This window comes from Panthera uncia, chromosome E3 (genome assembly GCF_023721935.1).
Source record: "Panthera uncia isolate 11264 chromosome E3, Puncia_PCG_1.0, whole genome shotgun sequence".
NCBI lineage: Eukaryota > Metazoa > Chordata > Mammalia > Carnivora > Felidae > Panthera > Panthera uncia.
The window spans coordinates 9,658,537-9,683,121 of record NC_064815.1 but is presented as its reverse complement, the minus strand read 5'-3'; the positions used below and the strand labels follow the sequence as shown (position 1 = coordinate 9,683,121).

Here is a 24,585-nt window from a genome sequence, read left to right as displayed (position 1 = left end):
TGGAGGAAGTGATACTTGGGACAAATGCTCCATGGTGTGCGGGTGTTATCGGACAATGTGGAAAGTGGAGGGCAGGGGCTTTACCTAGACCAGGGAGAGTGCCTTCAGGGCAGAAAGGAGACCATATCAAAAAGCTGTGGTGAGGTCACCTGGGTACCTCAGTCAGTCAGCTGAACGTCTAACTCTTGATTTTGACTCAGGTCATGATCCCAGGGTCGTGGGATCAAGCCCCTCATCAGGTTCTGTGCTGACATGGTGGAGCCTGCCTGGGATTGTCTCCCCCTCTCTCTGTGCTCCTCCCCAAGTTGTGCACCCAGACATTAAAAAAGCATTTAAAAAAAAAAAAATACTGGCATTCATTAAAAAAAAAAAAAAAAAAAGAAAGAAAGCTCTGGCAGAAGAAAGGTAGACCATCCCAAGGATGAATTAAAAATAAACATAAAGACTTAACACAGCCTTTGGCACGTGGTACCTGCTCATTAATCCTCGGCTACTGTTAAGATGCTATTTACAAAGTTCACAGGAGTGAGGGTCATGCTAACCCACATGAGACCAGGAACCAAATCTCTTTTCTATCAATCTTCCCTGGAATCCCAAGAACTCTTTACTAAGGAAATACATGTAGGATGTTCAGGAAATTTGGACTGATCCCAACTGGTCACTTGAACTACGAGACAGGGTCCTCCTTATCCCTCGGCAGTAGGAGGAGCTCCGTGACTAACTTGGGCGAATGGGCCATGAGCACAGCTGCCTGTGTCCCTTCTGGGCTGAGGCAGTGAAAAGTGACCCTTTTTCAGCTCTACTGTGATGAACCTGGGAACATTCTGTTGAGATGGCAGCATTACACGATGATGGCGAGTCTGTCGCCTTCACAGGATGAGTAATGTGAGGAAGAAATAAACTTGTGTTACATTAGGCCACTGAGATATGGAGGTTCACTTGTTACCGCAGTATCACCTAGCCTTGCCCTGACTGATAAACCATGTTTGCTTGGAAGCCATGGGGCAGCCATCTGCTGCTATGAGCACGGAGAAGCAAGAAAATCCACCTGCAGGGGGAAAAATAAAATAGAGAACCAGAGAGGCAGTGACAAGAGGCTCCATGGAAAAGAGAGAGGCAGAGGACAGTTGGTAGCCGTCTGGGCGATTCTTTAGCTCTTGGTTCCAGGCTGCTGTGCCCTTGGGTTCAGGGTAGTGCTCCCGTAATCTGCAACAGAGTCCCCATTTGCAACTTAAGCCAGCTCAAGTGACATTCAGATGGAAGAGCTTTGGTGAAAATGCTCAGCAAGTCCATTCGTACCAGCCAAGGTTGGCTGAGGATATGAAGACCGAGGCTCCCGGTCGCCCTAATTCAAAACGTGTCCTTTCCGAATTGAGGAATAGATGTGGACTAACAGACTTTGCTGGGCACCAAACTCTGGTCTCAGAGCCGGAAGGACCCTGAACCAAGGGCCAAGAGGCAGGAACCCGCGATGGCAACTGCCATCACACGGCCCTCTGTGGATTTCAAAGCATCAGCACTGGATCCACACACCTATGTTCTTTATCCCCATGTTACAATCAGGGAAGCGGATATAGGAAGGGGGAACGCCCAAGGGCACTCTACTAATAAGCAGTTGAGCTACAGCCTCTAGACTCAGGATGAGCTGGTGGGGACACCAAATAACTTGTGCAGAGCGCATCCCATATGTGCTGGCTGTTGGTCTAGACACTTGAGATACATTAAGTTACAACTCTAAGAAGCAGGCACTATGCAGCATCCCCATTCTACAGATAAGTAAACTCAGGCACAGAGCTGTTAAGCACCTTGCCCCAAATCACAGAACTGCCACATGGTAGAGCTGAGATTCAAACTCAGGCAGTCTGGCTCCAGAGTCTGTCTTACTCGCAATGTTATGCTGCCTCTCTAAACGCCATCCCAGAAGATGCAAACCCACCTGCCTCCGGGGGCCAGGCTAGTAGTGTTTATGAGTCAATCGGGAAAGGGAGGACTGTGTACCCTGGATGGCGCGTGCCCTGGTTAACTGCAGGAAGGTGGACTCACAATTATCAGGTGGAATTAAAAACAAAAAAAAAATCTGACTTATATGTGAAACTTACCCATTTTTAAGAGTTGGCAAGTGAATCATGTTTTTTAAAAGCGTATTTTTTGAATGACTCCTGGGGGCCACAGCAAGCCAGCAGAGCAGCGGAGTGCAGCTTCTGCACAAGGTAGGACCCTTATCTATGCAAGGCGGCTTCCCTAGGAGATGGCTCCCGCTAGATTTTACGTCAAATCCTGTCCCCCTACACGATCTGGGTTTGCTCAGGCATCACAGTGAGAAGACGCCTTCAGAAAACCAGCCCACGGCAACTCCTGTGAGCGTGGCCAACCGCACGGCTGGCACCTTTCCCTGATCAGCTGGTGCCTCAGGAGGAACGAGCACAATGTGCGGCTTGGGAATTAATCAAAGAGCAGCCACCAAGACGAATCTCACTTGGAAGAAGGAAGGAAAGCATGATCCTCCCTGTGCTCAGCAAATGACTTGCTCACCTCCTCAAAGTCATCCAGCTCCTCCAGCCTGGTCCGAACCTTCTCTGACATGGCGGACGTGGCGGTCGCTTTGCCTAAACAGAATAGATTCATGTCACACAGAATGGATTTCTCAGACACCAACCCCCCCCAGGGAAAGGCATCTTTCACTCTACGCTTCGTTGTGAATAAAGAGGCCAGGGAACAATTTCATTACAGACAACGCCACGATTTTGAAAACAACGTCCTTACATAACCAAAGTTCCACCGGAAACATTTTTGTTTAAAAGCTGCCCCCCCTAGCTCGGTGGGGCCAGCCTCCATGGTTCCACTCCATTCGGTATTACAAACTTTTCCCTGCCTCACTTGCTTGCTAAAGAAAGGCAGTCCAGAGGGGATGCCAAAAACCCATCATGTGATTGTTTTCTACCAACAAAAGGCCCTCTCAGGCTCGCACTCAGTGCAGGACCGAAGCACTCTGATACCACTACAACCACGTCACTGTGTGCCCAGCACGAGGGCTTCAAAGCCCTCTCTTCAAGAAAACAGGGCTGGCCACGCCTCCTTCCATCACCTGTCAGAGATGAAGGGACACCCTCCGGGCTGTGGGCCAACCACAGGGCGAGGCTATCTGTCCAGCTGGCTCTCCAGTGACTCTTATCTCAGAACCTTGTCCCCATCTGAAAGGGGCTTCTGTTCTAGCTCTGAGGTCCCCCTGCTCCCACCCACCAAACTCAGGAATGAAAGTTCATTCTTTTAAGGCACTAGCGTCTCAGATCTGTTGCAAACTCACCGATTTGTCAGGGATCAGCTGAGAGCAAGGCACAGTTATTTATTTGCTAAAAAAACAACTAAGTTTCCCAGTACTGGTTTCTGTTTTTGTTTTTTTACCTCATTTCCACTTTTCCTCTTATTTTGAAATATGTAGAGAAAGTGCACATATGTACATTTTAACAGATAATCATAACCTTTGTAACCACCACCTTGCTCATACACCGTCTTACTTCTTTTGTTAACCATTATCTTTAGTTCATGAATTTTACCCTTGTTGTTGCACAGAGCTGTTTCCCTGTTTATTATTTTCCACTGGGTTAATACAGCACAATGTACTTCTTATTCTGTTGATGGATGTCTGGGTTGTTTCCTATTTGGGGCTACAGTAAATAATGCTGCTGTGAACATGTGTGTTTTCTGGTTTGTATACACATACATTTCTTCAGGGCAGCGGGCAGCGCTTCTCAAACTTTCAGAGGAGTCACTTACAGATGAATTAACACACACAGACTGATTTTTAGTAGGCCTGGCAGGGCCTGGGACTCTGCCTTACTAATGCAGCTGGCCCTTGGACCACACTTTAAGAAAAACAAGGGGATGCCTGGGTGGTTCAGTCAGTTGGGCATCCGACTTCAGCTCAGGTCATGATCTCACAGCTTGTGAGTTTGAGCCCCGCCTCGGGCTCTGTGCTGACAGCTCAGAGCCTGGAGCCTGCTTCAGATTCTGTGTCTCCCTCTCTTTCTGCCCCTCCCCCACCCACATTCTATCTCAAAACAAACAAACAAACAAAAAAACATGGATTTGGGTAGAGTTGGAAAAACACTTTCCCTAAGGGGTCAGATAGAAATATTTTACATTTATGGGGTGCCTGGGTGGCTCAGTTGGTTAACCATCAGACTCTGGATATCAGCTCAGGTCATGATGTCACAATTCACAAGACTGAGCCCCGTGTCCGGCTCTGTGCTGACAGCACAGAACTTGCTCGGGATTCTCTCTCTCCCTCTCTCTGCCCCTCCCCCAATTATTCATACCCATACTCGCTCTCAAAATAAACTTCATAAATATTTTAGGTTTTGTGAGTCATGTGGTTTCTCTCACACCTACTCAACTCTGTCATTACAGCACAAAAGCAACCACAAACAATATGTAAACAGACTGGCATGGCTGTGTTCCAATAAAACTTTACTTCCAAACTTAAACAGGGGGCCAGATCTTGCCCTGCAGGATGCAGTTTGCTAATTTCTGATCTAGAGTATATCCTAGTAGAATTGTCGGGTCCAAGGGTTGGCCCAACTTCAATTTTAACAGATAACGCGAAAGTGCTCTTTACACAGTGGTTTTATCGTTTTAACCTCCTACTGGCAACATAAGCCTTCCTGCTGCTCTACGTTCCCACCAGCAAGCCATCTCGTCCATCTTTCTGATCTCTCCAAACTGGTGGCTATGCAACAGTAGGATTTACTTTTTCACGGTTTGGGGTCAAAGTTATGGCCCTCACAAGGTGCTCCCACTCTCTTGATTACTCAGGTGCTGCCCCCACCTGCAGACAACGGGGGAGAGTCGCAGCTGCCATACTCGTGATCTGCACGTAAACCACAGCTATGCTCATCTGTACCCCGTGGGTAGCTGAGCTGTGTCCATTGCCTCAGAATCGCCTAGGAGCCTCAAAACAAAACAAAACAAAAAAAACACCAATTCCTGGGCCCCATTCCTCAAGATACATTCAACAAGTGGAACAGGGCCCCATGGTCTTTATGTCTATAAAAGTTGCACAGCTAGTCTGAGGCACGCTGGTCAGAGCCTCTGACCGTGTATCCAGGCTGAAGAAACAGCACTGCCGTGTTGCCGTGTTCAGGGACCCGTGGCCGGTAAGACTATGGCTCCCATCCCTAGCCTGTCTGCCTTCTCACAAGGGATAAAGACTTAAAGCAAAGTAAAGGATCTCTAAAAAGGAGAATTTTAACCATTCTACAGCTGCTGAGGAGGGGACGGGGAGCAGATGCTACTGCTCTGTCTAAATTCAAACAGTGAGCTCATGTTGTACTTTTAATAACTTTTGTCTTTTTCCCCCCATTCATCACATGAGTATGTATTTCAGTTCTGCTAAGTCTGTACACAATCTAGGAAGTAACAGCTTTAATGGAATTAAACACCAGTGTGGATACTGCAAACTTTTTTATACTAAAGGTAATGAGCCAATTCCCCATCAAGAGTAACAACAACCCAAACTCACCTTTTTCAGATCCCATAAACAGATTCTGCAGAGGCAAGTAACAATTTGTTAGTATTTTTTAAAACTTAATACTGTTTCTATGACAAAAAAAAACTTGTAAGATAGTTAAATATTCAAGTTACACTAAGGCCATATGATCTGTCATTTTCCAGCAAAGCTACTTACTTATCCAAATGCAAAACAATTATTTCATCAAAGGAGGAAAACACAGCTCACCAAAAACTACCGAAGATTCAAATTTCCACTCAGCTCAGGACACTCAAAGTGAGCCAACAAAGAGCAAAATTTTGAGGACAAGGGCGTCAGGAGGTAGCAGTTAGCTTACTCTACGTCAGGGCTTCACAATCTGGGCACTACTGATGTTACGCACAGGGAAACCCGGTTGCGTGGGGGCGGTCCTGTACATGGAGGGTGTTAGCAGCGCCTGCTCTCTACCCACTAGATTGCCAGCAATGCCTCCACAGTGCAACAACCAACACTGCCTCCAGACATTGCCATGTGTCTGCTGGGGGTTAAAATTACTCCTGGCTGCAAAATCACTGCTCTAAATTAACTCCGTGCATTCAGAAAATCAGAACCAAACTACCGGTCCAGCAACTCTGCCTGCACAATGCTCACCTAGCGCAAACCCTGAGAGGAAGTGGGGAGAGGCGTCGTCACAGAGCCTTCCTGGTTGCCCCCCGAGTTCACCCCTTCCTCCGTACTCACAGCCCCGATTTCTGATGGGCACATTTGTCACATTTCCCAGCATCCCCTCCATCTGCATATGGCCCATGACGACCTTCAAGACAAATGCGGGTGTGTGGGTGGGGACACTGGAAGGACAAATGTGGCTGGGTGTGTGGATGGGGACACTGGGAGGGGTCCTCATATGAGCGAGGGTGCATCCTACTTTCCCTTTTCCTCCTCCAACAACTTGGACGTGAGGCGACCCTGAACACAGCAGGGCAGCAGGACAGGAAGAGCCAGACCCCTGATGACTCTGGAGCCACCACACCAGCCTGAACTACCCACCTCTCGACTTCCTTTCAGTGCCAAGAGAGGAACGTCACTGTGGCATACGTCATCACGTCATCAGGGAGGGCTTGGGTCAGAAGCTCCCAGATCTCGTCCTCAGTAACCCAGGCATTCCCCTGCTCTCCCTGACTGGCTCAGCTCAGAGCCTTTCATCACGTGAGCAACCTGCCCCCACACATCGTCGGCCTCATCTCCCTCACATCCCCAGGCACAAGCCAACGACTTGGTCCAGAGGCCACCCGGTGAACTTGAGGCCATGGAAGAAAACTGGAGCCACAGGAAGAAGTAAACCTTCTTTGGGGTGTCAGTCTCCTCACTTCCCAACTCAAACCTCCCCAGAGATGGGCTCCGATTCTTTCTCTGAACGGTGCCAGATCCTGGATTCTTAACACATTTTTTTGAGAAACCAACCAGCACATTTGCTCCCAGCTAACATGGACATAATGAGCCAAACTCACAGAGCCCAGGAGTTGGGCAACATTAGCTGTGATATTGTGATTTATAAGAAATACATATTGTGTCTTGATCCTGTTCCTGGCCCAGAAGCTCCTACTACCCTTGGAATGTCTTAAGCCCTCAGAGTGGTCAAGGAGACTTTGTTAAGTTAATCAAGTGACTTCTGGACACACCTAAGGATGGGGACTAGTTTCCAGGGGAAACAAACATTTGATTGCAGGGCTGGAACCTTCAGTGCCACTCCTGACCTCCAGGGAGGGGAGAGGGGGGCTGAAGATTGAATCAATCACGTCTATTTATTAAGGCCTCCCTAAGAACCTAAAAGGACTGGGTTCAGAGAGCTTCCTGACTGGTGAGACAGAATGTCCATGCCATCCGGTAGGACCCCAAACCCCAAGGGGACAGAAGGTCTTCTGTTTAGAACCTCGCTCTCTGTCTCTCTTCAAGTGGATGTTGATTTGCAGCCTTTAATATCCTTGTAATCTCGTGAGTAAACGGGTTTCCTGAGTTCTGTGAGCCACTTAGCAAATTGACTGAACCCAAGGAGGGGATCATGGGAGTCTGACGCACAGCCAGACGGTCAGAAGCACAGGTGACAACATGGACTCACAGAGGACTGTGAAGTGGGAGAGAAGGTTGAGGGACTAGGCGCCTGACTTGCAGGAATGGACATGAGCTCCAGGGATCTGGGTGTCAGAACTGAGTTGAGCTGCAGGACACCCAGCCGGTGTCAGAGAATTGTTTGGCATGGAGGGTGGGGAGATCCTGTACAGGCACCTGGGGGCAGAATCCTAACAAAAAGAAATCCCTACCAGATGGGAAGCAGGCCCTGGGAGAAGAGTGCGCTGGTACTCACGATAGACAGCTTCTCTGTGGTCGTGTACCGGGCAAGGATTTCTCCTCGTTTGCTGGCCCAGGGCTCAAAGTCTGATCCTACGATGGAGTTCTCATCTCGGTCTCGTCTCTTTCTAGAGCTGTCCTATGGAAAGGCAAGACAAGCTCTCAGCAGCAGTATCCTTTTCATCTTTAAAAAGAAAGTATAGGGACACCAGGGTGGCTCAGTTAAGCGTCTGACTTCAGCTCAGGTCATGATCTCATGGTTCTAGAGTCTGAGCCCCGCGTTGGGCTCTGTACTGACAGCTCAGAGCCTGGAGCTGCTTCAGATTCTGTGTCTCCCTCTCTCTCTATGCCCCTCCCTCACTCTCTCTCTCTCAAAAATAAATAAAACGCTAAAAAAAATGTTTAAAAACCAAAAAGTATAGGGGCGCCTGGGTGGCTCAGTTAAGGTCTGACTCTTCATCTCAGTTCAGGTCATGATCTCCTGGTTCGTGAGTTTGAGCCCCCACATCAGGCTCTGTACTGACAGCGCAGAGCCTGCTTGGGATTCTGTCTCTCCTTCTCTCTCTGACCCTCTCCTGCTCGCTCTCTCCCTCTCAAAATAAAAACAAACAAAAACTACAAGCAAACGCAATAGTTGATAACATGGCAGGGTAAAATTGATTATGTGCTAGGAAAGCAGAACTTAAATGTTCTCATCAAATTAAAAAAATGTAAATACGTGAAGTGATGGGTGTACTAACTCAATGGGGGGAATGGTTTCACAGGTGCATACAAGTACCAGGTCATTACGCTGACACTTTAAAAGTCTCACAATTTCCTCTGTCAATTTTATCTCATAAAGCTAAAGAAAAGGGGCGCCTGGGTGGCTCAGTTGGTTAAGCGTCTGACTCTTGGTTTCAGCTCAGGTCATGACCCCAGAGTTCTGGGTTCAGATCCCACATCAGGCTCTGCATTTACAGTGCAGAGCCAGCCTGGCATTCTATCTCCCTCTCTCTCTCCTCTCCCTCAAAATAAATGGATAAACTTAAAGAAAAGCTAAAGAAAAGGAAGTATAAGCAAAGGCAGACAGTCCCCCAGTGCAGAATAAAATAAGTCTAAAGGTTTACTAGATAACACTTTTTCAGGCCAATTCACCCCAAAGGGCCAATAAACAGATCAAAAGACACTCAGGCTCACTGAGAATCAAGGAAAGGCAAACGATCATCTTTCAGCCACCAAAATGGTGAAGTTACAATGACTGGTAATGTCCCAGCTGGCAAGGATGCAGGACAACAGACACTCTGAAGTTCTGCTGGGGGTGGTATAAATGGTGAAGCCTTTTTGGAGAATGATTTGGGAGTAGCCATCAAAACCTTAAACACACATTGCCTAGCCCAGCGTTTAACTCTTCTACGTGAGAAATCAGCGGTTTGCTTACAGAATTACATAAAAATAAATGAAAAAAAAAAAAAGAATAAAGGGTGAAATTAAAATCAAGAATGAATTTTAAAATGCTTTAATAAAGAAAAGAAGAAACTTCTAAGATCCGCACTAGCCTCTCACAAAGGGGGGTGGGGAGGGGTGGGGAGAGGAGGGCTCTGTAAGGGGGACCCTGTGGGTGTCTGGATCCTGAAAACTGTCGCAACGACAATGTGGGATCTGTGCCATTTAGAAACAAAAAAGTGAGGGCACCCTGGGAGGCTCAGTCAGTTAAGCAACCGACTTCGGCTCAGGTCATGATCTCACAGCTCTTGAGTTCAAGCCCCGCATCCAGCTCTATGGTGATAGCTCGGAGCCTAGAGCCTGCTTCAGATTCTGTGTCTTCCTCTCTCTCTGCCCCACCCCCACTTGTGCTCTGTCTCTCAAAATGAATAGATGTTAAAAAAAAAAAAAGAAATTTTTTTTTTTTAAACAAAAAGAAAAGCCGCCAGCCCTGCCCCCACAGGACTGACCACGAGCAGGGAGTGTTACCGGGGCTGCAGGGTCAGCCGTGGCCGCGAACATGGAGAGGGGGTCTGTCCCATCCAGCACGCTGCTCAGTGGGTCCACCACGGAGCTGGAAGACGAGGAGGACGTGGAGGAAGTGCTGCCTTTCCGGCTCACTTTCTTGGTCTTGGACTCTGTGACCTGTGGGGAAAACCCGAGCAGGTAAAGCAGGAATCTCCTATGACCTTCCCCCAACACTCAATGCGTTTTCCCTCGTTCCCTTAGTTGAAATGACCATTGCTTTGTGGCAGGGACACTTACATTTTGTGACAAACTGAGAGGACTCAAAATCCCAGCTATGGAGGAAGGGATTAGAAGGTGGGATCGAACTGCACCCTGGTAGGGCCCTCTTACACAAAGCAGGTCCCCAGACAAGCAGCAGCCACATCACATGGAGCTCGTCAAAAAACACGGACTCTGGAGCTCCACCTTGGATCTACTGCGTCGGAAGCTGCGACTTAACACGATCTCCTTCCTTTTCGAAGAACTTCGAATGCCACATCCTGCTGAGCACTGAGGGACAGGTGGGGTGTCAGGGTGTGAAGCCATGTTTTTGTTCCACTGGCCCCCAACTCTTTCTGACTTCAGATGACCAGATCAGGGGTGAACCCCTGAGCCAAGAAGATCCAACCAGTGTTTCTGCTGAAAATGCAGCACAAAATCCAGAAGGGCTGGCTGGGCTCCACTCTCCTCCTTAAACAAGGAAGCTCTGAAAACCCAGGGGCTGAGGGAAGTAATGGACACTCTGGGCATATCCACAGGAAGGCAGAGAAAACCCGTCTTCAGAGAGGACGGGATGTGATAGAATGAAAGAAAGGGCTGGATAAAAGAGAACTTGACCAGCCTTCGTCCTGGTTCTGGGAAAGGAGGGTCTGGTCCTTGGAGTGTCGGTCATTCACACGCCCCTCAGTCACACATGACTTGATGGTAACAAGACCAGCATGGGGGCTGGTCATGAGAAAGACCACTCCTGTGAGCACAGTCAGGGGGTATCAGCCTGACCTTAGGGGAGGAAGGCTGGAGATCAGGTCCAGTCATGTGGCCAAGGAATCACTGCGTCACGCTGTGTAATGAAACCCCAACACAAAGTGTGGACACACCAAAGCTCAGTGGAGCTTCCTGGCTGGTGGCTGCACCATGTGCCGGGAGGTGATACACCTGTTCCATAGGCAGAGGGCAGAGAGCTCTGTCTTCAGGACGTTCCTGGGCCTCACCTACCTGTCTCTTATTTGGCTGCTCATTTGTATCCTTCATATAAAACTGTAAACACAGGGCTTCTGAGTTGTCTGAGCTCTCCTAGCACATTATCAAGCCTGAGGGGAGGTCTGGATTTGCAGACAGTTGATCAGTGGGTGGCCTGGGGTCCCCCAAATCTGCAGTGGGTGTCTGAAGCAAGGACTGTCTTTTTGAAGAGCTTGCCCTAAACCTGTAGGGTCTGACACCAACCCCGGATGATCTGGCAAAGGGCCTCCTATTGGTACACAATTGTCATTTTGTCTGCCTGGCATCTGTCCCCCCTTCTCCCAGGCTTGGCAGTTGTTTTCTTTGGGAAAGTGGCCCTCCCCGACTCTCGGCTCCTACAGGCCTGGTTGGGGTGGAGGGGTTCTACCCCAACCCAGTCAGTCAGCACATTCCCTTCCCCGGGGCACCAGCCTGGGTCAGGGAGGGACACAGAACCAGAAAAGAGAAACTCCCTGCTCTCGTGTCACGAAAGCTGCAGGATGGAAGCCTGGAGCTGATGTGGCTGGTCTGTGTCCACGGGAGTGAGTTCTCAGATTGGAAACGACCCACTGGTGTCTCAGTCGTGACTCTACAAGCCCACAGGGCCTGGGGGGGAGGGGGAGGGCAGACACTCCAGCTGTGACCTCCTGCTTTATGCAATGGCCTCTGGGCATTCTAAGGTATGTGTCTGTCACCCTCACCCCCACCCGTGATGACAGCCACACAGCTTCTATTATCTGCTGGTGAAACAGTGCTAACCCAGAAGAGAGGGACCATCTATATCACTGGCCTGCTTTTCACTTTGCTTTTTAAATAACTCACACAGATGAAGACGCCATTCAGAACAGCATCTTCAGGACAGGCAAACTTAAGAAGGGGTTTCGTTTATACGCCCACATCAGGAGCAAAGGCATCACCCGCTCGTGACAACCTCGCAAATGTGAGCAAGGGCACAAGGAACATGACGGTGGGTGAGGTCAACGTCACGAAAACCAGGGCCTGGGAACAAAGTGGCCGATAGAAATGTGCAAAAGCAGCTCCAGCTGGCAAGTGGGAAAGACCCGGGAACCCGGCTTGTCATTTTGAGGAGTGAGAGGTTAGAGAGGTTAGAGAGGGCCTCGTGACAAAACTTACGGTTATGGGCTTCAGCGGGTGATAGTCCCCAAACTCCAGTGGCACAGCCTCCAGCCGGCAGGACGCAAACTCTGCCTTGTAGTTCCTCCCCCGGGAGTGCCTGGCGGACAAATCCCAGACCGCCACCATCAGTTGAAGGAGATACAGAACACATTCAAACCATCTGCTCAGACCTTCTCAGGGCTACAGCGGCTCATGGCGCAACAGTATTTCTACCGAGCCCAAGAAACGCTGCAGAGAATTTTAACACTCAGTTTGAAGGTGCACAATGCCACCCAGGGATCCGGGACCCGTGAGGCCAGACGCCAGAACCAAGGGCACTGGATGAAGTGAGGTCAACTCTCCCCCACACACTGTTCTCCCCCCGACAGCCAGCGCCCAAGGAGGAGCTGAAGAGAGGGGCATGCAGGGGGAGGGAGAAAGCCGGCCCTGCTCTCCCCACCAAGTTCACGAACGCTGTGGAGCCAGAGAAAGTAGCTGAGCGAGAAGTAGACAAAGAGCACCTGATTTCATGGGTCTTGTGAAGGGATCACGAGATAGACAAGAGGACAAAGTATCCACACTGAGGCACGAGAGGAAAACACATGGGAAGAAGAGCAGTGTGAAAGGCCTCGGGGTGGAAGGGACGGTCTCAGAACGGGCAGAGAAAAACGGGAAGAGGAATGGGCAGCAGCAGTATGTGAAGGGATGGCAGCTAAGATTCTTCCAAACTAGGGGCGCCTGGGGGGCTCAGTCGGTTGAGCTTCTGACACCTGGTTTTGGCTCAGGTCATGATCTCTCAGTTTGTGGGTTCAAGTACCGCATCAGGCTCTGAGCTAACAGTGTGGAGCCTGCTTGGGATTCTCTCTCTCTACCCCCCCCCCCCCCCCCCCCCGCCGACCCTCCCTTGCTTGTACACATGCCTTCTCTCTCTCTAAGTAAATAAACTTAAAAAAAAAAAAAAATTTTTAAACCAAAATAGAATTGTTCCAAACTAAAGACCTCAAGCTATAGATTCAAGAAACACGCATGCCCCAAGCAGGACCCACACAAAAAAGAAAACAAAAACCATACTTAGGGCCTTCATAGTAAAATGGCTAAAAATAGAGGATTTCTTAGAACGAATAAAGACACCTTATTTTCAAAGGGTGATGATTATATTACTGTCTCAGCAGAGAGGAGAGCCAGCAGACAAAGGGATCGTACCAGTGAAGTACCAAAGAAATTAACTGCCAGACAAAAACCCTGCACCTAGTGAAACGGTCCTTCAGTCATGACGGAAAGAGTTTCCCATTAAAGAAAAACCAACAACAGCATGTACAGAACTACACTTAAAAAAAAAGCTACACGGATTGGAAGAATAAATATTGTCAAAATGTCAATACTACCCAAAGCTATATACACATTCAATGCAATCCCAATCAAAATTGCACCAGCATTCTTCTCGAAGCTAGAACAAGCAATTCTAAAATTCATATGGAAACACAAAAGGCCCCGAATAGCCAAAGTAATTTTGAAGAAGAAGACCAAAGCAGGAGGCATCACAATCCCAGACTTTAGCCTCTACTACAAAGCTGTCATCATCAAGACAGCATGGTATTGGCACAAAAACAGACACATAGACCAATGGAATAGAATTGAAACCCCAGAACTAGACCCACAAACGTATGGCCAACTCATCTTTGACAAAGCAGGAAAGAATAACCAATGGAAAAAAGACAGTCTCTTTAACAAATGGTGCTGGGAGAACGGGACAGCAACATGCAGAAGATTGAAACTAGACCACTTTCTCACACCATTCACAAAAAGAAACTCAAAATGGATAAAGGACCTGAATGTGAGACAGGAAACCATCAAAACCCTAGAGGAGAAAGCGGGAAAAGACCTCTCTAACCTCAGCCGTAGCAATTTCTTACTTGACACATCCCCAAAGGCAAGGGAATTAAAAGCAAAAATGAACTACTGGGACCTTATGAAGATAAAAAGCTTCTGCACAGCAAAGGAAACAACCAACAAAACTAAAAGGCAACCAACGGAATGGGAAAAAATATTTGCAAATGACATATCAGTCAAATCTATAAAGAGCTCACCAAACTCCACACCCGAAAAACAAAAATCCCAGTGAAGAAATGGGCAGAAAACATGAATAGACACTTCTCTAAAGAAGACATCCGGATGGCCAACAGGCACATGAAAAGATGTTCAACGTCGCTCCTTATCAGGGAAATACAAATCAAAACCACACTCAGATATCACCTCACGCCAGTCAGAGTGGCCAAAATGAACAAATCAGGAGACTATAGATGCTGGAGAGGATGTGGAGAAATGGGAACCCTCTTGCACTGTTGGTGGGAATGCAAACTGGTGCAGCCACTCTGGAAAACAGTGTGGAGGTTCCTCAAAAAATAAAAAATAGACCTACCCTATGACCCAGCAATAGCACTGCTAGGAATTGACCCAAGGGATACAGGAGTATGGATGCATAGGGGCACTTGTACCCCAATGTTTATAGCAGCACTCTCAACAATAGCCAAATTATGGAAAGAGCCTAAATGTCCATCAACTGATGAATGGATAAAAAAATTGTGGTTTATATACACAATGGAGTACTACGTGGCAATGAGAAAGAATGAAATATGGCCCTTTGTAGCAACATGGATGGAACTGGAGAGTGTGATGCTAAGTGAAATAAGCCATACAGAGAAAGACAGATACCATATGGTTTCACTCTTATGTGGATACTGAGAAACTTAACAGAAACCCATGGGGGAGGGGAAGGAAGAAAAAAAAAAAGAGGTTAGAGTGGGAGAGAGCCAAAGCATAAGAGACTCTTAAAAACTGAGAACAAACTGAGGGTTGATGGGGGGTAGGAGGGAGGAGAGGGTGGGTGATGGGTACTGAGGAGGGCACCTTTTGGGATGAGCACTGGGTGTTGTATGGAAACCAATTGGACAATAAACTTCATATATTGAAAAAAATAAAAAATAAAAAATAAGTAGAAGCACATTTAATTGTAGTGTGATTCTGAAAGTAGTAAAAAAAATAAAAGTAAAAAAATAGAAAATAAAAAAAAGCTACACAGAGAAACAAAATGATCCCAGCTGAAAACAAAAAACTATATACATATGTATATACGTGCATACACACTGTGTATACACGTATGTACATATGTATAGGCTATGCATACATATCGAAGAGTAAAAAAAAAAGGTAAAGGTGTGGATAAAGAGATTAGTGACCACAAAAAACAGTAGCTTATAGTATTTAAAATATGTGTAGGGGGCACCTGGGTGGCTCAGGGGGTTAAGTGTCTGCGTCTAACTCTTGACTTCTGCTCAGGTCATGATCCCTGGGTTGTGGGATTGAGCCCCGAGTCGAGCCCCACGCTAAGCCTGCTTCAGATTCTCTCTCTCTCTCCCTCTGCCCCTCTCCCCTGCTCTCTAAAATAAAAAAATAAATAAAATAAAACAGAGGTAGAATTAAAACTCAGGTCAACCAGCACAGAAGAGGCACTATGGTATGAATGTTTGTCCCCACCCCCCCCCCAACCCCCCAAATTCACTGACTGAAATCCTAACCTCGCCTTTGGGAGGTGATGAGGTCTCAAGGGAGGAGCCGCATGATAACCGGGACCCCAGAGAGCCCCCGGCCCGTGAAGACACGCAGTGCGGGCACTGGGTGAAAAGCAGGAGGCGCCTTGCCTCACCGGGCTGGCCAGACGTCCAGCCTCCAGGAGAAACAAGTATTTTTTGTTGTAAGTTGCCGCATCTGTGTTTTTTTTTTCTTTTTCTTTTTTTTTTTTACAGCAGCAGCTCAAACGGACTAAGCCTCGGACTGAGAAGTGGGGCTGCTGCCTTAACAAATACCTAAAAACGAGGAAGTGAGTCTGGAACCGGAACGGGCACAGGCTGGAAGAGTTTTCCAAGACCGGCGAGAAAAGCCACCGCCCCGAGTGGACGGTCAGGGGCGATGACGGTGAGGGCTTGGAGAGCTGCAGAGAAAGCCTCAGCCCTCCTGGAGAAGACGCCAGGGGTCGCGAACAGAAGCTGGTGGAACAGACGGCTTAGGCCAGACCAGCGAGGCCGCAGATGGAAACGGGGACTGTGCTACTGGACACGGAGAGGCGATCCCAGTCAGGACCCGGCGTCCCGGACTGTGCTCACACCCTGGTGTCCTGTGGACGGCAGAACTTGTATGCGACGGAACGGGGTATTTGCAGGAGGACGTTTCTGGGCAAAGTGTTGCAGGGAGCAGCTTGACTGTTCTCCGGCTCATCAAAAGGGAAACAATTTAAAAACATGGAGAATTGGGGTGCCTGGATGGCTCAGTCAGTTGAGTGTCCAACTTCGGCCCAGGTCATGATCTCGGGGTTCGTGGGTTTGAGTCCCACATCAGGCTCTGTGCTGACAGCTTGGAGCCTGGAGCTTCTCATTCTGTGTCTCCCTCTCTCTCTCTCTCTGCCTCTCCCCCACTCACGTGTACGCGCGCTCTCTCTCTCTCTCTCAAAAATAAATATTAAAAAAAGCCTTAAAAACCCCGTGGAGAATTAGGTCTCAAAGAGCGTAAAGCTGATCCCCTTTGTTCATTGGCCTGAGCATCCCCTGAATTCACCCTCTGCCCTACTCACAGCTGTGTGCCTTCACTAGTACTTAAGGAACCCCAAATCCAACTAACACCCTGCAGTCAGCCTTATGGGTGAGCCCACCCACCCAGAAACCTACTCAGTATGAGAGAACAGAGATCCCAGGTCATTTGACTTCTATCCCTTTCTAAATAAACATGGCTTTGTGAGCACGAAAGGAGGAAGGCCAGTCAACAATACAAATTCATCTCTACTTTTTATGTTTTATTTATTTTTTTAAAGAACTACTGCTTTCACCTCTTTTGGTGGGGGAGGGGGCAGAGAATCTCGAGCAGGCTCGACATTCAGCATGGAACCCAAAATGGGGCTCGATCCCACAACCCTGGGATCATGACCTGAGCTGAAATCAAGAGTTGAATGCTCAACCGACTGAGCCACCTAGGCACCCCACTACTTTTTATTTTTTGGAAAGGAAAACCCCTATCACGATATATTGCCTGGTCTCTCTGGGTCACATTTACCAAGCATACCAGTCCTCCCCTTCCAAAAATATGAAATATTCTTCCTGACTCCCTTTAATTTTTTTTAAGGTTTTTTGGGTTTTTTTTTTTGAGAGACAGAGAGTGACTGAGCATGAGCAGGGGAGGAGAGAGGGAGAGAGAGAATCCCAAACAGGCTCCACCCTGTCAGTGCAGAGCCTGATGCAGGGCTTGAACTCACAATCTGTGAGATCATGACCTGAGCTGAAATAAAGAGTTGGACGCTTAACCAACTCAGTTCCCCCCAAGTACCTCCCGACTCCCTTTAATATGCTGCCAGCCAATCCCTGATTTATAAAATAAACCCCCCCTCCCAAGAATAAGGAAACTGGAATAACAGTCATCAGTGGCCATAAGGGAGTCTAAAAATCAAATTACACTTTTTCTCTCTTCAGATCATTCTTACCTTTATCAATAGAACTCTGAAAGGTTAATCTAGTGGAATGAGTAGAAATGTAACCGGACCTGAAATTCAGTTGCAAATGTTTTTCATCCCTGTAATAATCATTAACAAATCAATCCACAGCTGAGCAAGACTGTATCCCAAGAACAGGGTGACTGGATACACAGAATCAAATAATAGTTCTCGTTTACAATGGACTTGCTGTACAGCAGGATCCAGGCCAAGCCCTTTCCCTGCACTTCCTTGTTTAACCAACTGCCTAATGCTAAGATGCTATCATTACGCCCATTTTTCAGAGAAGCTGAGGCTTAGAGTTGAGGGGACAGCAGCACGTGACAGGGACACAAAAACCGAGGCAGCCTGACTCTCATGCAGGAAGGAGCTCTGGAGACCATCCATGGGTCATCTTAAGAACCTTAAGCAATTGTCTACCTTTGTCTAGTTTTTCTTTTAAAGAACCAAGCTTTGAAATAATTTGTTTATTTGGATGAGGGAGGAGGGGCAGAGAGAGAGAGAGACAATCCCAAGCAAGCTCCACATTCAGTGCTGAGCCCAACATGGGGTTCGATCCCACAACCACAAGATCATGGCCTGAGCAGAAGCCAAGGGTCAGACACCTATCCTACTGAGCCACCCAGGCGTCCTGAAATAGTTTTTTGTTTGTTTGTTTTTTTACAAGTTTGAAGGGAAGGAATTCCTTGGGGAAAAAAATAAATAGTTTCTGGAGAAAGGTAAAAAAAAAAAAAAAAAAGGAAACATTTACCCCTTTCGAAATTCCACATCAAACAGCTATATTTTGATCTTTCTATCGCTTCTTCCATTATTCCCTCAAATTCCCGGTCAGGCTCAGCGGTTTACCCAATGTTTGAGATGCTAAAAAGCATGGTTGTCAATGCCTGGGTCTTTGCTAAGGCCAACAGCGCCCCCCAGCGGGCATTTTCTAGAAATCCCTACCTTGCTTTTTTTCCCCCCCAGAACACAGCAGCCGGTAAAAATCCCCCATCATCCCAGCTTCCAAAGGCTCGTGTGCATCCTTGGCAGCTGCCACAGAAAAAAAGGCCAACATTTCCCACCTCCACTCCTGGCCTGGCCGCTGGCTACTCAAAGTGTGGCTCACAGATCACTTTGCAAGGGCATCACCAGGGGAGTGTGGAAATACCACAGATCAGGGTCTGCACATTAGCAAATTCCCTCGGGTGATTTATAGCCCCGCAGCCCAGGGCATGGGTGGGAGGTCCAGCTGCTGGGAATGGTTAGGATCACAGCCTCTGGACTCCACACCTCACTGCTCCTTGAAGGCTGTACCACTTTAAGGAAACTAACTGCTTCACCTGTCTGCCTCCATGACCTCATCTGAAAAATGGGTTTTGAGGATTAAATGGGATGCTGCACATTCAACACTTAACACTGTGCCTGGCGTGCGCACACACACGTCTCTGTAAATGTCAAATTTAGCGACAGAAACACATTTCTCCTCTGTAGACCTTCTCTGTTTCCTCACTCATCCCACAGACTACTACTGCCCCTCCTTTCTGCCAAACCCCATGCCAGGCACGACCAGGGTTAAAACGCAGTTCTTTTAATTTGAAGAACAACAAGTCTTGGGAGACTTTAGGGTAAACACGGGCTGCCACAGGAATGTCGAGAGCACAGTCAGCTTAGGAACTTTGGAAACCCTACAAGTTAAAAGGCATATGGCACCTCTGTTTGTGATTTAAAGTAAAACTGTCACAGGTAAAACTGTTCTGGGAAGCAGAGATTAAAAGACCATCTCCCCGGGTTTTCTGATCAGAAAATTGCAGACAAGTTAATTGAAGCCAGATGTTTTTCATTGTTCTTGGTGTTTAAACCTTAATGATTCCCTAAAAGGTGCTTCGAATCACTAGATCCAAGGAAACTCAGTGGCATTCTATCCAGATTTAATGTATCAAGAATTTGGAAAGGGGCGCCTGGCTGGCTCAGTGGGTTAAGTGTCCGACTTCAGCTCAGGTCATAATCTCACGGTTCGTGGGTTCAGCCCTGCGTCACGCTCTGTGCTGACAGTTCAGAGCCTGGAGCCTGCTTCGGATTCTATGTCTCCCTCTCGCTCTGCCCTCCCCCACTCTGCCCCTCCCCTGCTCACGAGCGCGCTCGCTCTCTCTCAAAAATAAACCAACATTAAAAAAAAGACTAACTGCTTCACCTGTCTGCCTCCATGACCTCATCTGAAAAATGGGTTCTGAGGATTAAAAAATGGATTTTGAGGAAAAATGGGTTTTGAGGATTCCTTCCTTTGGAAGGAAGCTGCTTAACTGTCAATATTTCAAGAGTCTAGGGCTGTATATTCTTTCATTTGCTCACTTACTCATTCACGGGAAACCACATTTGGAAAGAAAGATCAGAAAGTGATTTCCCTACCACCTCACACCTGCCAGAATGGCTAAAATGAACAACTCAGGAGACAATGGACGTAGACGAGGATGCAGAGAAAGGGGAACACTTTTGCACAGTTGGTGGGAATGCAAGCTGGTGCAACCACTCTGGAAAACAGTGTGGAGGTTCTTCAAAAAATTAAAAATAGAGGGGCACCTGGGTGGCTCAGTCGGTTAAGTGTCCGACTTCGGATCAGGTCGTATCTTGCAGTTTGTGAGTTCGAGTCCCGCATCGGGCTCTGTGCTGACAGCTGGGAGACAGAAGCCTGCTTTGGATTCTGTGTCTCCCCCTCTCTCTGTCCCTCCCATGCTCATGGTCTATCTCCGTCTCTCAATAACAAATAAACATTAAAAGAAAAAAATTTTTAATTAAAAATAGAGCTACCCTACGACCCAGCAATTGCACTACTAGATATTTATCCAAAGGATACAAAAAGGCTGATTCGAAGAGGCACATGCACCCCAATGTTTATAGCAGTTCTATCAACAAGAGCCAAATCATGGAAAGTGCCCACACGTCCACAGTGATGAATGGATAAAGAAGATGTGGGGGGGGTGTGTGTGGACTATTACTCAAAGATCAAAAAGAATGCAATCTTGCCATTTGCAACAACATGGATGGAACTAGAACGTATTATGCCAATCAAAATAAGTCAGAGAAAGACAAATATCATATGATTTCATTCATATGTGGAATTTAAGAAACAAAACATAGGGGAAGATGAACACAGGGGAAGGAAAGCAAAAATAAGATAAAAACAGAGAGGGAGGCAAACCAGAAAAGACTCAAACTCAGAACAAACTGAGGGTTATTGGAGGGGTGTTGGGGGGGTGGTGAGCTAACTGGCTGATGGGCATTAGGAGGGCACTTGCTGTGATCACTAAATTCTACTCCTGAAACCATTACTACGCTGTGTGTTAATTAGCTTCGATTTAAATTTAAAAAAAAAAAAAAAACCCTCCTCTCCCTTTCTGAGATGCAGGGTAGACCTCCCATCTATTTCCCAAATAAACCCACTAGAACCATCACAGCTTGTTGACTTCTTCCCGCACACACAGCACGGCAGGACCCTCAGCACGAGCCACTCCCAGCTACTCCAACCACAAGAGCCCTGCCCGGCCGGTCAGCCAGGGCACACGCTGTCCCCGCCTGTTCTGAGCTCCTATTCACTCTCCGAAACCCATGTAAGGGTCTGCCTTTCTCAAGCCTTCCCCAAGGCCCAGGTGAAATTACATCTCATGACCCTTCTACTCGGTGTGTCTGCTCCACTAAACTAACTCCTTAAGGCCAAGGGGTACGTCCGCAGACTGTGCATCCCCAGTGCCCAGCGGGAAGCGCTGCATACAGTGGGACGAAGGGCAGCCATTTCACAGAGAAGCAATCGAGTGTCCTCCAGGTGAGCCGAGTAGCACTGGAAACAGCTAGGTGTCCCCTATCGTCCAGACCGAGCTGACTCCACCACTCTTTGCACGCAGCGCCCCCAGAACCAGGGACACAGGAAGCCGGGGAACTTGAGTTTTCTTTAGGGAGTGAATGGAGAGGGGAGCGTGAAAGGTGCAAGGAACGGGTAGCCGGGAGGGAACCACCCGTGGGGCCTCAGGGACCTCTTGTGGACCAGGGTAGCGGCCGGGGATTCTGCGGTCAAAACAACCGGGTACGGAATGGGAGGCTCCACCAGCACCTCACCAAGAAAGCAATTCCCGTTGACTCACACAAGCTCACACTCGCAGAGACAGCAGATATAGTCCCTCTCCCAAACCAACCACCGCTTCTTCCTTACCAGGGAAAGACGGCCATCTTCCCGGTCACATGAGCAGTTGCACCAGGACCGCCAGCCCGTTTTTCCCTCCCAGACCCCGCCCCGCCCCGCCCCGCTCCGCTCCGCTCTGGCCGCCATGATTGAAAGGGGCAGATGCTCAGCAGCTGAGCCTTGGGAGCGCCATGATTGTGAGGGGCGGACGGACACACTGAGCAGTTCGTCGGCGCCATAATCATGAGGAGCAACGCACGTCTGCTAGCCTTTCGTCGGCGCCATGATCGTGAGTGGCAAACGCACTTCCGTTGTGCTGTGACGCCATGATTGTGAAGGGTAGATGCCCTCACTCAAAAACGGTTGTGGGGACGGGAACCAGCATCGAAGAGCCAACGCTGTGGGCACCGTGATCCTAAGGGGCAGGCAAACTTCCTCTGAGTGGTCCGCGACGCCATGATTGTGAAGGTCAGGCATACGTCTCCCCACCCCCATCCCGTCCACCACTTCCGGAGGGTACGTACACTTCTAGAGCGCCTCCCCAGATGCCATGATTGTGAAGGGCAGGTAAACTTCCGGGGCACTATCCTAGAGGCCGTAATTGTGCCACCATGATTGTGAGAACAAACGTCCGCCCTCAGTGCCCAGATTACGCCGTCAGCCAGCACTTAGTTGTGGGGGCGGGCACCAGTGTCGAAAGACCGATGCTTATGCCGTTTGCCGGCACCGTTGTTGCAATGGGCAGACACACTGCCGCTGCACTGCGATGCCATGATTGTGAGGGGCGAACATACTTCCGGAGCGCTGTCCGCGGCGCCATGATTACGAGGGGGTGGGCGTGCTTTCGCTGAGGGCCCCTATGGCGCCATGATTGTGATGGGCACGCGCCCTTCCTGGCGGGCTACTGTGGTGCCATGATAGTAAGGGGCGAACGCATTTCCCCTGCGTCGTGCGCGATGCCATAATTGTGAGGGGCAAGGCGCCTGTGTCGTCCGCCAGTTGCCATGATTGTAAAGGGCAGACATAGCCCCCCCCCCCCCCCCTCCGGGAGGCGTGTCCGCAACACTAATGTACAGAGTGTTTGAGAAGGGGCAGCAGGCTGCCTAACCCACCTTCGCCTTCTGGGTGCTAACAAGAATCCGGAGACAGATGGAGCGAAGACGCTAACCGTGGCTGGGTGTGGGGAAAGGGTCTGTGGGGTTCGTGCGGTTTTACAGTTAATTCGCTGTTTGGCTGGGGTAAACCATGCCGACGCTTTCCCCTCCCCGCGTCTCTAAGGGTTGCCCTCGATCCGAATAGACCGCCTTCGTCTGGAGCTAAATCACATGAGGAAGTTGGGGCTAGCTTCTCACCCAGCTTGAGAAAGCTGTACGTTTCTGTAAAGGTGGACACCCGTTTCAACCCCAGAACTTATGTTGTCGTGTTTTCTCGGGTTACTATGTATGTGTGTGTGTGTGTGTGTGTGTGTCTATACACACACACACATACATACATATATATACATACGTACATATATACATATATATACATACATATATATATATACATACGTATATATACATACATATATATGTACACACATACATACTCGGGTTACTATATATATAATATATATATAATTTCCTAGCAACTACCGCATACTGAACGCCTGCTGTGCCAGGCGCTCTGCGGGCATCTCACGTGCCCCTCACCGCAAACCTGAGGTCACTACCACGGCCACCGTTCGGGAGCCACTGCAGGTGCACTGCTTGAAGCCAGGAAGTGCCCTTAGCGGGAGCGACTGCGGGTTAACCGACCTGATGGGAGGACGTGCTCAATCTCGAGGCGGCATCTCATCCCCCTTTTCTTTGCAAGAGCCTGGTCTGACAGCACATAAACCACTTTCCCAAGAAACAACGGAATAATATACTCCAGGCCCTCTGACGGCACACGGAGTTTCGCACCCCGGGTCCTGGTGTCTTCACCTGGGAAATTAGTCTAGAACTCATTCTAGAACTAGTTCAAGACTCAGGTGTGGGGAGATTCTGAAATGCCTGGCACGCGGTCAGCACGCCCCTGGCTGGAGCTGAGCTTGCAGGCAGGCAAAGGAGCCCGTTGCGCCTTCAGAGCTTTTCTCTCCGGGGTAACCTGCCGTCGCCTGCGCGTGCGGACCGGCGCGGGCTCGCGTTAACACGCCCGCTGGGGACCGGGGCCGGGGGCGACCCGGCTGGTGCAGCGCCCACGGCGCCAGGTGCACCGCTGCACCGCGCGCTTCCGGAGCGGGCTGTTAGCACCAACGGGGGCTAAGAAGCAAACCACCTCAAGAAATTGAAGAATTGGGAGTCACAGGGAAACTGGGCCAATAAAGGAAGACAAGTGAAAAGGTAGTATTTTATTGTCCAGGATAATTTTGGTTAGACACGATTTTTGCCCTCAGAGCTGATGGAGAATGGGACTCCACTACCCCATAATCCAGTTGGTTCGATGTATTCAGCAACGCCCCAGGTTTGTTTCTAGGTTGGGTTTAAATGTTTACGTAAATTCCAGTTAACATACAGCGTGATATTAGTTTCGGATGTACAGTACAGTGATTCTCTTATTTTTAATGATTTTTATGACATTTACCTACGCCCGCTCCGGTTCCTTAGAGATAAAGCAATCCACCTCCCATTTGCTTGCGTGTAACTGTTACTTTTCATTGGGGTGATTGTTCATGGGCCGGTGGCCCCTGACAAAAAAGATCTTCCTCTCCCAAACGGGTCCTTGTTTTCAGCTCAGAATGAGTAAGAA

At 48.6% G+C, this 24,585-nt stretch overlaps 1 protein-coding gene across 5 annotated transcripts in view; it reads right to left on the bottom strand.

Annotated features, from left to right (window-relative positions):
- The window catches only part of VPS35L (VPS35 endosomal protein sorting factor like), a 121,848-nt gene extending 99,135 nt beyond the window's left edge, over window positions 1–22,713 (bottom strand). For 2 of the 5 annotated variants that reach the window (XM_049638350.1, XM_049638351.1), the window contains exons 1-6: window positions 21,847–21,913; window positions 12,152–12,251; window positions 9,782–9,937; window positions 7,848–7,970; window positions 5,519–5,543; window positions 2,533–2,606 (exon numbers count right to left, since the gene is read on the bottom strand). In XM_049638350.1, the coding sequence (XP_049494307.1) occupies window positions 2,533–2,606; window positions 5,519–5,543; window positions 7,848–7,970; window positions 9,782–9,937; window positions 12,152–12,251; window positions 21,847–21,863 (495 nt within the window). In that variant the 5' untranslated portion in view covers window positions 21,864–21,913. The other 3 variants (XM_049638353.1, XM_049638354.1, XM_049638355.1) reach the window with 3 other exon arrangements.
- Between the last annotated feature and the right edge of the window lie 1,872 nt (window positions 22,714–24,585).